This window comes from Phyllobates terribilis, unplaced genomic scaffold (assembly GCF_046119375.1).
Source record: "Phyllobates terribilis strain yellow unplaced genomic scaffold, ASM4611937v1 Scaffold_251__1_contigs__length_2838608, whole genome shotgun sequence".
Classification (NCBI taxonomy): domain Eukaryota; kingdom Metazoa; phylum Chordata; class Amphibia; order Anura; family Dendrobatidae; genus Phyllobates; species Phyllobates terribilis.
In genome coordinates, this window is record NW_027363011.1 from 372709 (window position 1) to 387992 (window position 15284).

General features: G+C 41.1%; 2 protein-coding genes across 2 annotated transcripts in view; both read left to right on the forward strand.

Moving 5' to 3' along the window:
- LOC141218900 (uncharacterized) overlaps positions 1–15284 on the forward strand; it is a 356089-nt gene that overhangs the window by 8998 nt on the left and 331807 nt on the right. The window contains exons 3-4 of the mRNA XM_073665952.1: positions 2220–2369; positions 2499–2678. Of these exons, the coding sequence (XP_073522053.1) occupies positions 2220–2369; positions 2499–2678 (330 nt within the window). The remainder of the gene's footprint in view (positions 1–2219; positions 2370–2498; positions 2679–15284) is intronic.
- Positions 2737–15284, forward strand: part of LOC141218942 (uncharacterized) — a 30330-nt gene continuing 17782 nt past the window's right edge. The window contains exons 1-4 of the mRNA XM_073665995.1: positions 2737–2742; positions 3265–3355; positions 5501–6957; positions 9357–9362. Of these exons, the coding sequence (XP_073522096.1) occupies positions 2737–2742; positions 3265–3355; positions 5501–6957; positions 9357–9362 (1560 nt within the window). The remainder of the gene's footprint in view (positions 2743–3264; positions 3356–5500; positions 6958–9356; positions 9363–15284) is intronic.

Below are 15284 nucleotides of genomic sequence, written 5' to 3' on the forward strand. Positions count from 1 at the left end.
CATGCACATTTGTGGCCTGCTGGAGGTCATTTTGCAGGGCTCTGGCAGTGCTCCTCCTGTTCCTCCTTGAACAAAGGCAGAGGTAGCGGTCCTGCTGCTGGGTTGTTGCCCTCCTACGGCCCCCTCCATGTCTCCTGGTGTACTGGCCTGTCTTCTGGTAGCGCCTCCAGCCTTTGGACACTACGCTGACAGACACAGCAAACCTTCTTGCCACACCTCGCATTGATGTGCCATCCCGGATGAGCTGCACTACCTGAGCAACTTCTGTGGGTTGTAGAGTCCGTCTCATGCTACCACGAGTGTGAAAGCACAACCAACATTCAAAAGTGACCAAAACATCAGCCAGAAAGCATTGGTACTGAGATGTGGTCTGTGGTCCCCACCTCCAGAACCACTCCTTTATTGAGGGTGTCCTTATAATTGCCAATAATTTCCATCTATTGTCTATTCCATTTGCACAACAGCATGTGAAATTGATTGTCAATCAGTGTTGCTTCCTAAGTGGACAGTTTGATTTCACAGAAGTCTGATTTACTTGGAGTTATATTCTCTTGTTTAAGTGTTCCCTTTATGTTTTTGAGCAGTGTATATTTTTTCGAGGGGCTCAATTTCAGCTATTGCTGTTGGATCTGTGATTTCTATCTACGTCACAGTGTATATGATGTGTATAGGATAACTGAGTATAAGAAAGTTGTTATGGACGTGACTTAACTAACATTGTGCAGTGAGTCTGGTCTCCGTATAGTGACAGATATTTCTTGTTGCAAAATCTGTGATATTTTTTCACTTTAAATCTTTTTTTAAACAACTCTCCTTCGTGCGATCACACAACTTACAAGCCTCTGATTGCTCAGTTGATACACCTCCGTACAGAAGAACAGTGCATCATCACTGCCTGTCAGTATAATACTAACGGCCCCATACACATGAGATAATTGTTGACTGATCAGTCATTTGGCAGACGGTTATCTCTCCCGACTCCCCCATACACACAAATATTCCAGCTTCCCTGTGGTCTGGATGAGCGAGTCGCCAGGATTATCTACAGGAAGAACAAAAGGATTCGTTTCTGAAATTCAGGATACCAGATCCTTCTCTGCCCTGACATCATCTGTCGATCGGCCCCAAAATACTTCATATAGTCGACCAAGCCCCCCGAAATCAGTGCTTTCATGCAACTTTAGTCTGGGTATGTGGGCGTTAAAATGTAACTTATTGGGTGCTGACTCCGGCCTAATAGACTTTCATACATTGCAGGCCCAGACACCATTATTAGTCATTTAAGTATCGTAGTAACTAGGCAGCCACATAATATCAAGTACTTGGGGGAGGAGGGGCACTGAGCCGGACTCTGTCACACCTTCTTAGATGCCATATTTGCTTTTGTCAGCAGCAAGTGGTTAAACTGCCAGGATTTTGTTGCAGCCGAACCTGTGCCATCCCTGCGGTGAACATCTATGTTCTGGTGCCTAAAAGTTGTTTGTTTGTTTTTTAAACAAATTAAAGTGTTAAAAAATAGCAATGTGTCTTACGCTTTTTGTATGGCTTCTTTTTACCAGAATTGTTGGTGCCAATTTTCTTTTGAAACATTTTAATATCTGCTTTTTTCTTGTAATATTGGAAAGCCTAATGCCAGAAATAAACCCCATAAAACACTGCACATGGAGACCTTGGTATCAAATAAGAACTGTCTGCGGTGTTTGTGCAAACAAAAAAGCTTTTATAAAAGCCTCAAACATCTGTGTCTTAATCAGACATGAGATCTAACGTGATAGAAGATTACAGTCCGGGGAAGACGGGAAACATTTATATAGACGGCCGGTGGTGATGTAGTCAGTCACTCTCTGGCCAAATATGTTTCTAGAGCCATAGTAGAAGATGAAGAAGTCGTCCTCCTCATGAAGTAGTTATTTCTCATGTCACGTGTAATGAATATCTCCTGCAGTATTACCAATGCCGATTCCAGTGTCGGTAAATGAGACAAGAATTAGCAATAAGGAAGATGAGTCTATGAGAAACGTATTCAGCTGCAGACTCTGAGGAAGAAACTACTTGTTGTCTGTGGTCTAAAATATGTAGATTTTATTACTAGATGTAAAGAATAAAACTAAGCACTGCAAAATAATAAATCTCATATTTTTTCCCTTATTATCTCCAGTAATTGTATTATTACACAGGATTTTTATTATGTTACATTGGCTCATCATCTTCTCATTCAGATCTCTACAATATCATATTCTCTCAGTGAAGATCTTCAATACAAGAGAATTTTCCTTATTGATCCATCAAAGATGGATATGGACAGAGACAAGATGGCGGAGAGGATATTACACCTCACCCTAGAGATCCTCTTCCGGCTTACTGGAGAGGTGAGAGATTCTGATGACGTCACATTACATCATTCTTATCTATGGGAATAACAGATGGACAGAACTGGAGAGGTGAGGACTCTGGAAATGTCTGGAGGGAGATTTATTAATATGTCTCTCCATAACCAGGATTACACAGTAGTGAAGGAGACCTCTAGTGAGCGCTGTCAGGACCCTGTGTCTGAGGGATGGAGAAGACCCCTGAGCCCAATCACAGGGCCTCCACCTCTTTCCCTGATGCATGAAGACATCAATGACTGGAAGATCCTAGAACTCACCTACAAGATGATTGAGCTGCTGACTGGAGAGGTGACACTGCTGGGAATGCTGGGACATTAAACAGTATCGCTATGAAGGGATCAGGGGGATGATGGTATCATTGTATGTGTTAGGTTCCTATAAGGTGTCAGGATGTCGCCGTCTATTTCTCCATGGAGGAGTGGGAGTATTTAGAAGGACACAAAGATCTGTACAAGGACGTCATGATGGAGGTTCCCCAGCCCCTCACATCACCAGGTAATAGACAGGACTAAATACACACGGCCTATAATTATCTGTATGTAAAGAATGAATTCAGTCCCTGTATGTGTTTCCTCCAGATATATCCAGTAAGAGGACAACACCAGAGAGATGTCCCCATCCTCTTCTTCCACAGGACTGTAAACAAGAAGATCCCAATGTTCCTCAGGATCATCAGGTACATGGAGATAAGGTGTCATGAGATCTCCCCTATGATGTGTAGATGGCTGTGAAGGTCTTGTGTTCAGTCTTGTTTTATCCACCAGTATTATATGTTTTATACTTGTGTAATGAGAACGGTGGAGATGGCTGGATTAGATTTGATCATAGATGGGACTTCTCCATCTGTCTGTGACTTTCACAATATTTGTTTCAGGGTGAAGATCTGACCCATATTAATACTACAGAGACATATGTGAGGGGTGATGAGCGGTGTAAAGAGGAGATTCCTACATATGACTACCCAGGTGAGTAGTAACCACTAAATACAGAGAAGTCACAGATTTTTCTCTGTCACCGGCTGTGGCTGTTTTTTCAGTAGTGTAGTCCGGCTGTATCACAATCTTTTGCCTCTAGACCACAACATTCTCCTCCACCCAAAACTGTTCAAATGAATTTGGACATTGAAAACCCTTTTCTAGAGACCTTTAAAACCTGGAGGATCCACCTACCCCCTGGGATTAGTCTCTTACCTGCCCATATCTGTAAATTACAAAGCTAAATGACAGCGTACGTAGAATGTGCTGACAAGTTAGAAAAAAGTAGAAAATTACTTGAAGAAAAATATTATTGGACGTCTTAGAGAAAGTGGAGGGTAATGATGCTGTTGGCTTCCTAAAACCCTGATATCTTATTGGATGAATCTACCTTCTGTCACTTCTGTGCTGCTGAATGTGCTCATATGGTCCCTACAAGACCAGGTCCAGTCTTTCTGGCCAAATTTTGCATTTAGGATCGACAATATTCAATGTGCAGTGAGGCCAAGTGTGAATTTCTGTACAATAAGAACAGTCTCCTTTTTTTCTGACTTTTCAATTTCTCTTAAAAACCGACTAACTTCAAACAGGATTGTGATAAACTAAACAAAAAACATTACACCTGTGCCATGATACATCTCTAAGCTGTGCGTGGCTGATGGCTGTAATATACATTTATTCACGCCTGCAGGAGATGTGTTGGCTCCAGCCCTGGTTTCATGGATTCACTCCACGTCATAAATTACATTATGTTTTCATCCTAAGGAATTCAGATTACTGCACAATCTCTCCTGAAATGGGGGCGCTAATACTTTCTCTATTCTTCTGGTCAGCACTCATCATAGCTCCACTGGTCCACCACAAATGAGTACAACTCCGGTTTAGTGTTGTACATACGTTGGTGTTTGGGATGTTACATATATTTTTATTCTTGTATTTTATTTACATGTTCATTCTGTATGATCGTTCATTTGTGGCGGGATTGGCCTAAATTATGTGAGTCTGTAACTACCTGGTAGTTACAGACTGAAGTTTTTTTTTTTATGGAAGAATACTGTTCAGCTTGATCATTTCAGTCGGTGTTATTATCTATAGTCACAGTTTTGCCCATTACTCTTTAACCCCTCCTAATGGATCTGGAGTTACACAGAGACCCCTAGGCTTGGGCCATAGTGTTACTTGCTGTTCTGTTGAGTGAGATGGGAATAATAGTCAGGTAGCCGGGTCAGAACCAGGAGGGCAGAGAAAATACAAAATCAGAAGAAACGAGTAGTCAGTAAACGGGCCGAGGTCACAACAGGAAACAAATACACAAGCCGGGAGCTGAGCACAGAGGACTGAACCAGAGGAGAACAAGGCTGTATCTGGCAGCTTCCGGCAATATGCTTCCAGCTTTAGTAGGGTCCGGTGCTTTCCAAATGGCTGAAGCAGGGAGCAGATTACTCCAGCTGGACAGCACACACACCCATACTGCCAGACTGGATGGTACTACAGGTCCCAGGCACCCTTATCTTAGTGTCAGGACAGCGCCTGCACCGCGCAAAGTGAAAATTACAAATATGCCATTTTATTACCCAACACATAGTGTCCAGATTGTGCTCCAGGAGACCCACACCGTAAATTAAATGGGTTCTTCTCACTATAGTAATGCCAAATACATGGATGCTAAATGTGGTTTGGGCGCACTGCAAGGCTCAGAAGCGAAGGGGGGATTTGACTTTGGGAGAGTGGATACTGCTGGATTGGTTTATGGAAGCCATGTTACCTTTCAAGAGCCTTTCAGCCACTAATAATGTGGAAACCTCTGTTTTTCCACTGACAGATGATGGACCTGAGTGGGGACTTGTTTTTTGTGAGATGAGTAGAAGTTTTTATTGGTATTATTTTTGCCTACATAACATTGTTTGGTGGCTTCTTATTCCATATTTGGGAGGGAGAATGAACAATCAGTTGGACACCATGCTCCACTGGTTCATCCTATGAGGTTTTCTATTAGACTGTGAACGGTCATTTTGTTGGTGAATAATTCAATATTTTACATAAATTGCTATTTTTACATTTTGAGTAGAAATGTTAAAAACTATATAATTCGAGGATATTTTATTCAAAAATAATAATTGATTTTCTTCTTGGCAGATGACTGTACCAGGAGATCAGAGGGACAGCTGACATCTTCAATTTCTAAATCTAATGATCTTGAGATCCCACAGAATACAATTGAAGTGAATGCCATTACTCCAGATATACCATCATCCCTTCACAGCAAAGATCTGTCATCTGATCATTTGAAACAGGTCCTGTCTTCTGATACATTGCAGACTACTAAGGAAAATCAAAGTCACAAAATAAGCATTAAAAAACAAACTGCTCCTAATTCAAAGAAGCCATTTTCACATTCAGAATATGGAAATGGTTTTCCCCTCGAAAAGTCTTTTCTTAAACATCAAAACGTTCACACAGCAGAGAATAGATTTTTTTGTTTCAAGTGTGGGAAATGTTTTAACCAGAAATCAAATCTTGTTAATCACCAGAGAAGTCACACAGGGGAGAAGCCATTTTCTTGTTCAGAATGTGGAAGATGCTTTACAGAGAAATCAGGTTTTATCGCACACCAGAGAACTCACTCAGGGGAGAAGCCTTTTCCATGCTCAGAATGTGGGAAATGTTTTCAACAGAAAGTGCATCTTGATAACCACCAGACAACCCACACAGGCGAGAAGCCATTTTCTTGTTCAAAATGTGGAAAATGTTTTACATTTAAATCAAGTTTTATCAGACATCAGAGAATTCACACAGGGGAGAAGCCTTTTTCCTGTTCTGAATGTGGGAAATGTTTTAACCAGACATCAGTTTTGATCAATCACCAGAGAACTCACACAGGGGAGAAGCCTTTTTCCTGTTCTGAATGTGGGAAATGTTTTAACCAGACATCAGTTTTGGTCAATCACCAGAGAACTCACACAAGGGAGAAGCCTTTTTCTTGTTCAGAATGTGGGAAATGTTTTACCCGTAAAGCGATTCTTGATAGCCATCAGAGAACCCACACAGGGGAGAAGCCTTTTTCCTGTTCAAAATGTGGGAAATGTTTTAACCAGAAATCAAATTTGGTCAATCACCAGAGAACTCACACAGGGGAGAAGCCTTTTTCCTGTTCAGAATGTGGAAAATGTTTTAACCAGAAATCAGATCTGGTTAAGCACCAGAGAGCTCACACAGGGTTGAAGCCTTTTTCTTGTTCAGAATGTGGGAAATGTTTTACCCGTAAATCAGATGTTGTTATACACCAGAGAACCCACACAGGGGAGAAGCCTTTTTTTTGTTCAGAATGTGGGAAATGTTTTACCCGTAAAGCGATTCTTGATGGCCACCAGAGAATCCACACAGGGGAGAAGCCTTTTTCATGTTCAAAATGTGGGAAATGTTTTAACCAGAAATCAAATTTGGTCAATCACCAGAGAACTCACACAGGGAAGAAACCTTTTTCCTGTTCAGAATGTGGAAAATGTTTTAATCAGAAATCAGATCTGGTTAAGCACCAGAGAACTCACACAGGGTTGAAGCCTTTTTCCTGTTCAGAATGTGGAAAATGTTTTGTGAACAAATTCTCACTTCTTCGTCACCAAAGTGCTCACACAAGTGAGAAGTAGTGATGAGCGAGCATGCTTTCCACTGCTCGGTACTCGCCCGAGCATCTCAGTAACGAGATGCTCGGAGCTCGCCGAGTACTTGCGCGATGCTCGGACGGATGCTCGGGTCCCCGTCCTGCATGTTTGGCGCTATTTAGAGTGCCAAACAACATGCAGGGAATGCCTGCCACTAACTGTAATGCCGCAGCCATGTTGGTTTGGGCATTACAGTGATTGCCCAAATCGATAGGAACAGTGCTCACAGTGAAACATGAAAAGCCGGCAATTCATCAGCGGCAGATATCGGTACCCGACAATTTAGAACAGAAAGAATAAAGCATCACTCATTGATTAGATAGATAGAAACATGTCAGTCACATATATATGAAGTACAGTGACAGTGTTGGTTACTGTATTTGTCATTTAGTTTTAAAATAAAGGATTTATAAAAAAAAAATTGTTGTGGGGTCCCCCGTAATTCTAGTCTCTAGCGGAGGTTAAGCAGATGGCTGGGGCAGATGTTTGAAGCCTGGGAAGGGGGTAATACCCACGGAGCTTCCCAGGCTACTAATATCAGCTCCCAGCTGAATACTTAGCCTTTACTGGCTATTAAAATGGGGGACCGAAAAAAAAATGACGTGGGGTCCCCCTATTTTAATAGTTAGCAAAGGCTAGGCAGACAGCTGGGGCTGATATTAATAGCCCAGGAACGGTGCCATAAATATTGGCCCCCTCCCAGCCTAGAAACACCAGCCCTCAGCCGCCCCAGGTCCTACAGTCTTCACTGCCGGCAGCCGGGACCGATGAAGCAGGACACCGGGGGCCATCAGATGGTAACGTATAGATTTATTTTTTATTTTTTGACATCACACACTATATAATGCCGGTTGCATGGATTTATATAGTGTGAAGTTGACAAGCACTTTCCAAGTGATGCTAAAATCGCTTGGGAAGCGCTTGTCAACCCGCATGCGGAAATGAAAGTGAAGACCGCTTCATTTCCGCATGTCCCTGGCAGGAAACCGCATGTACAATCCGCATGTACAATCCGCATGCGTTTTTTCCTGCCAGAGAGATGCAGAAACGCTCAGGAAAAAATCCTGAGCATTTCTGCATCGTGTGCACATACCCTTAATGTAGACTTCACAAGAAAACATCTCCACAAATCTCCCTGTACTCTCACCAAAGCCCCCATGCTGAGCAGTGCTTGCTTCACAGGGACATTTACCCCCCAGCCACAGGTTATTCTGATATGGGGAACAACATAACATATTAGGCAATCATGGCTCAGATCTGTCATTTACATCTTTTTCAATGTAAAAGAGGCCATTGTGATGAAAGCAGGGGAGCTGGATCCTGGTGATTTCAATGGAAAACGTATACAATTGCTCATAGACCTATCCTGAATGACACTTGCTAAAAGAAGGGTATTGAAACCACTACTTGATGCTCTATTGTAAAATGGCCTGATATACTCCTGTAGTACCCTTTCCAGCTACAGGTCCAAAAAATGGAACATTGAATACTTTGAAAGATCAAAGTGACGAGACCTTTCTGTGATGCCCTGGACATTCCATATACCTGACTGCCCACCTGCTCCACCATTGCCACAGAGAGTTCCAGCACGTCACAGAAGGCGTTCAATGGATCAGGAACTTGATGGTGATGCAGCCAGATGGGAAAGGAACCTGCCAATCATATGAGCTCCTGAAATGAATCTGGTCTTCCCTGATGAGAGACAGTTTGCAGATACTTATTTCTTTAAGCATATAATTAGATATATCTAAATAGAGTATTTGGTGCCACTCTTCCACTATATAGAATGTCTAAGTTCATATAAGATCTTAGACCAGGATATAAGTTAAGTTCACATGATACTACTGTAATATCAGGCTGTATTACTTTACTCGCTATATATTCCATGGTTCCACCTAATAGGAATCCTAGGACTGAAAGTTTGACTTACGCCTGTAAAGACATCCCCCAGTTAGGGACTTGCATTGGGATCTGCTTGTTTTGCAATTTCCTACTGTTTTGATATATTCATAATCTATACTTCTTAGACACTGAGAGGTAGACGTTACTATCTACCGTCTATACTTCCTCCTTGCTCTTAATCTTTCTATCCTTGTTTCCCCCACCACCACCACTTCTTTTCATATAATATGGCACAACGCAAAACTTATTTATTAAATGTCAGAGGACTTAATGTTCCAGAGAAAGGAGCTCAAGTGTTGTATCATCTGCATAAACAGCACGTACATTTTCTTTTTCTTCAAGAGCACCACTTTAGATGCGATCATACACTTCAGTTTACTAACAGATATTATTCATTTTGGCGTCACAGTACAAATGCAGTTTTGAAGTCTAAGGTGCTGAGTATAGGCCGCCACAGATCACTGCCGCGTACTATTGTAGAAACACTGTCTGACACGGAGGGTACTGTATGTGTTTGTTAAGATTTCGATCTATTCCAAAATTTTGACTTTGGCAAACTTCTAGCTGCCTAATTGTGACCTAATTAAGACATGTCGTCATTACTTAAACAAACTACAACATTTTGCGGAGGACCTTATCATCATTGGAGGTGACTAATTTTTTCTTGGATCCTTCTTTAGACGCTTTCTTGGGCTGGAGTCACCAATCTAAATCACAATAAAAAGCTTTGCTAAATGTGCTCCGTTCTCTCCAACTGGTCGATGTATGAAGTATACTACATCCAGACTTAAAGGATTATATGTATTATTCTTCTTTACACAATATGCATAGCCATAGAGACTTTTCCTTAAAGAAGTTGCCTACTACTTTCACATTGATGTCCTCTCCACAGGGTAGGGCATCAATGTATGATCGGCCGGGGTCCTGTACACGGCACCCCCACCAATCAGTTGTTATGTGTGCCGGCGTCGGCCGGAAGTGCTTACCTGCGGCGCTTGGCAATCCATCTGTAGTAGCCACCGCGGGGTACTGTACATCCACCTCCCATTCAATTGAATGGGAGGTGGATGTGCAATAACCAGCGCCGGCCACTACAACTTGACGGCCAAGCTCCGTAGATAAGGACTTCCCGCCAGCGGCCGCCGGCACCGATAACAGCTGATCGGCGGGGGTGCTGCGATACAGATAGGGCATCAATGTGAAAGTAGTGGACATCCCCTTTAATTAGCCATCACTTGCTTACATGGCAGCCTATATCTCTGATAGGGACTGCTATATGGTCAGATCATGGTCCTGTATATTGTAATCTGACTATACCTGACTCCACCAAGGCTTCAGCTGTTGGAACTTAAATGATAATCTGCTCAAAGACTGACTGTGTCTCAGACCTTCTTGAGACTATAGACTCCTTCAAATATGTGAGCATGATGAAAACGCCTTACCATTTAAATTGGAAGCACTCAAATGCGTCCTCAAAGGGATAATAATAAAACATGGATCCAGGCTAAAAAGAGAAAGCAGCTAAAGTCTCCCATTTGCTTGAGTGGATTGATCTCCTTGACAAACAACATAAACGATCTGCTTCCCACCAGGTATACGCAGATTTGCTTAACACTAGAATGGAGCTAAAGTGGTTTCATGGATGAGGTATTTGTAAATATTGTGTAATTTCAGGGCACCTACTTATGGAAGGAACCAAGTAAAAGCTTCCATTCTCAGTACTAGATATGGGGCCTCCTCGAGAAAATGACTTAAAATGTCCTACACTAAAGTTAATATATAAGGTGTGGGATAGGGATAAAAATAGTCTAGGGATTGGAAAGTACACAAACTATACTCCTTTATGGCACAACTCTAACTTACCAGAGCTACAGAAACTAAAAGATGTTAGTAAGTGGGAGGATAGGGGTATATGTTTGGTGTCACAACTCTTGAGGGATGGATTATTCAAGAACTTTGAACAAATAAAGGTAGATTTTAACCTTCTGCATAGGGTGTTTTATCAACATCTGCAGATACGTCATGAGTATAGTACACAACTAGAATAAACACCATACTGATTGACATCACCCAATAGATACCATTACTACATCGTTGGATACAAAAGGTCTAATATCCCTTATTTATAGGCAGTTACTGGCCCTACGTTTGGATCAATATCCTTTGATAGTTAAGACAAAATGAGAAGAGGATGTGGGCCCCTTATCTGAGGAGCAATAGGGGAAATACTGGATTTGACACCGAAATTTTCATTGTCGGAGTCACAAGATTGTCCCGAATTCTTCTGATTCATAGGGTATATAGATCCCCAAGTATTTTATTTAAAATTGAAATACAAACGAATGACACATGTCCTAGATATGGTCAAAATGACGCCCACCTGATACATATGATGTGGGAATGTGTAAATATTGGCGACTACTGGAAGGGGGTGATCGCTCTTGTACTATCTGTATTTGGGATACAACTTCAGTTGGAACCTAAAATCTGTATCCTAGGACTCCTGGGAGAAGACGTAGATCCAGACTCCCATATGGCAGTAGATAGCTCTAGAATATTATTCCAAGCCAGAAAGTTGGCACTACATTGGATAGACAATTCTCCCCCAACGATAACAGAACTAAAATCCAGGATAAATAACACTCTATGCTTGGAAAGTGGATCTTATATTAAATTAACGCTCTCAAGAAATCCATACACATATGGGAGCAATGGTTAATTACCCCAGGTATTGCTTCAGAAAACTTTCTCAGAAATACTATACTGGATCGTTTGTCCATTTCCTTCCAGTAAGCCAGGAATTTATATCCTTATACCCAAGGTGTCAGCAAATAATAATTGTCTCAGTCCACACAATTGCCCCTTCTTAGATATATTCTTTTTCTTTTGATGTCTCAATAGGGGAAAAAAATAAACAGTCAGGAATATTTCAGATATTTATGTACAAATGTAAAATTACTATTCCAAAATATTGTACTATAGAGCGATATTGGGATTTATATCATTGTAAACCGGTTCTTGTATTGTTTACTGGTTTTTCTTTCTTTTTATTGTTTTTATCACAATGTTTGTATAAGAAAAAAGAAATGTTGGTAATTCTTTGTTTTGTTCAATAAAAACAATCTGATCAAAAAAGAAAGGAGTGAAGGTCTTTAATAGATCAAATGTATAGAAAATGCCAAGATCACTTGTGAAGGTACTCGTACGAATTCGAAGATAAATGTGGTCGCTCATTGGCAAGGAGGTTACACCCACTTGTCTAATGGACATACGTATCCAACATAAAAGGGGCACCCGGGCCAGAAATTCATAACCCCACTGACAGAGCTAAAGCATTTCGTTGCTGTTATAGCTCACTATATAGTATTCATGGACAATACCACGACATGCCACCTAATATTCTTGAAACAAAAATTGACAAATATATTATGGACACTGCCGTTCCTTCCTTACAGACCCCTGAGCAGGAGGTACTAGACAAAGCTTTCACTGAACAAGAGACAGGAGAGGCCATTAAATCATTCCCTATCGGGAAGAGCCCTGGGCCAGATGGATTCAATAATAGATTTTATAACATGTTTGCACCTCTGTTATTACAATTTTTAGGCAAAGTGTTCAATAATATCTCAGAAGACTCCCCCTTTTGCCCCAATCACTTAAGGCTCATATAACAGTTTTATCAAAGCCTGGAAAAGAACCAAATACCTGCCCTAATATTCATCCAATATCATTCATTAATATAGACGTCAAAATATTTTCTAAAATAATTACAACATGGTTCTCCCACTATATACATTCAATTGTTAGCAACGATCAGCTTGGTTTTGTTAGGGTAGAGAAGCTTGTGATAATACAGAGAAAACGTTGTTAATTTCACATGCAAAAAAACAGGGGCTCCCAATGTGCCTTGTTTCTGTCAATGCTAAAAAAGTGTTCGACACAGTGCATTGGACTTTCTTGAAGAGCACCCTACCACAAATTGGGTTAGGCTCTTTCTTGTTATCTAAAATTCGATCCTTATACGCTGACCCTAAAGCGATAGGGTAAACGGCCTTCTAACTGACACCTTTTCTATTAAAAAAGAGACAAAGCAAGGGTGTCCCTTATCACCTCTCCTATACACATTGGTAATGGAACATTTCGCAGTAGCATTACACACAAATCCAGATATTAGTGGAGTTACTATAGACTCACATCACTATAAACTAGCTCTATACGCAGATGACTTGTTGCTCTATGTTTCAAACCCAATTATCTAATTTCCTTCTATACTAAAGGATTTAAAAGAATTCGGCCATGTAAGCAATTTTAAAGCCAACTACTCTAAATCAGAAGCCATGAACATAACTTTTAACGCTGAACCGACACAATAACTAATTTCTAACTTCCCCTTAAAGTGGCAGAAAGATGCTATTAAGTACCTGGGTATACAAATTCTGGGGAACTTGGATGATCTATATCATTTAAATTATATCCTCCATCCTTGAACAAACGATTCAAAATCAAATTAATTAGAACTTAAATCCCTTGTCCTGGTTTGGTCGTTTTAATGTGATCAAAATTGGCATTTTACCAAATCTTCTTTATATATTCCAGACCGTTCCTGTCAGCTTTCCTCAGACCTTTTTCTCCCATCTAACAGCAAGTTTGTATGGGGAACATCGAGGCTTAGAATGTGTGTTACAATATTTTGTCGTCCCAAAGAATAAAATGGGGTACTAATCTGCCAGATCTAAAAAAAAATCCCATCAATCTTCGATTCTTATGAGAACAATGGACTGGTTTAGGTCTATGGAAAATAAGCAGTGGATGAAACTGGAAGAGGACCTCTCTCTCTGGACACTCCCATCTCAACCTTGGATTGGTAAAATACATGGAGAAACTAAACTATTAATAACACTCACTTTTTGCATACATGGGAGCAAGTCCTAATCTCATCATCTATATCACGTAGGTTGGGTCCATTAACACCCTTGTTTGACAACCCAGATTTCCCACCTGCTTCAGGTGTGGCCTCATTTCTAATCTGGGCCAAATTTGATGGGGTTAGATTGAGACACGTTCTTATGGGATCAGGCTCTTTTCCATCCTTTACAAAACTTGGTGGCTCCTGACCAGGTAGGGGTCTATCCTGACCAGGTAGGGGTCTATCCTGTTTGGCTTATTTCCAGCTCAGGTCATTTAGAAATTCTCACATATTTCTGACTAGTATAAAGGATGAACTCACTCCGATTGAACCCTTAATCACTCAAGTAGGTCCTTGTACTAAACTTCTATCTTATATACACAAAACAACACAAATGGACACCAGCAATGACCTTCTACCCTTTACAGGGGTTGGGAGAAGGAATTGGGTAGTTAAATTTCAGAGGAGGATTGGCAAAAAGCATTCATACTCTCCCACAAATTATCTATTGCCGTTCTCAGAAGAAAAACTAAAAGATTCTATCTACATGATACCGCTGTCCCACTATGCTACATAGGATGTTCCTCTCTGTGTCGGACTTGTTCTGGCGGTGTGCTGGTGAAGCTGAGTCTGTGTTACATATTAGGAGGAGGATTTTAATAAATTAGTGAACCAGGAAAAATGTCGGTGAGTGTTTATTCAAATTAAATATTTTTTTGTGTTTTTATTTTTGGTTACTGGGTCAGTAATGGGGTTGTCTGATGGACACCTCTCCATTACTAATACCAGGGCTTGATGCCAGCTGTGATTTTTGACAAATCACAGCTGTCATCAACTCCAAGATGCATTACACTGATTGTCAACGCATCAGGGCAATTGGGAAGAGCAAAGGCAAAAAGCCATATTTGGTGCATCTCATGTGCTGCTCCACTTCTGGTGCTGCTCCACTTCTGGTATGGCTAAGGGCTGGTATTTTTAGGCTGGGGATGGCCCCAATCTCCAGGGACCTTCCCAACCTGATAATATCAGCTCTCAGCTGTCTGCTCTCCCTTTGCTGGTTACAAAAAATAGGGGGACCCCATGCCGTTTTTTAAATTATTTATTAGGTTAAACAAGGCTAAACACCCTTTAGTTCCACATGAAAGGCTCTAAAGGCTGCAGATTTATGATATATAGGGGGTTGTGAGATTTTATATCTGCAGGACATCTATCTATTATCTATCATATATCGATATCTGTATATAAGATTGTTTTCTTAGTTTTGTAATCAGATTAAAGTTACATAGAGGATTATAGTAAGTAAAAGACGATGTTAATAACGTATTGTATATGGATGTGTAGCACCCCGAGGACTCGGCTGCTACAGGGGTAGTGCACCTCGAGCCAGAGGTGTGGTATTCCACTCCCGGGTAAGGATGGAGTGTGGGACTGAGCTCAGCTAGCTGCATGC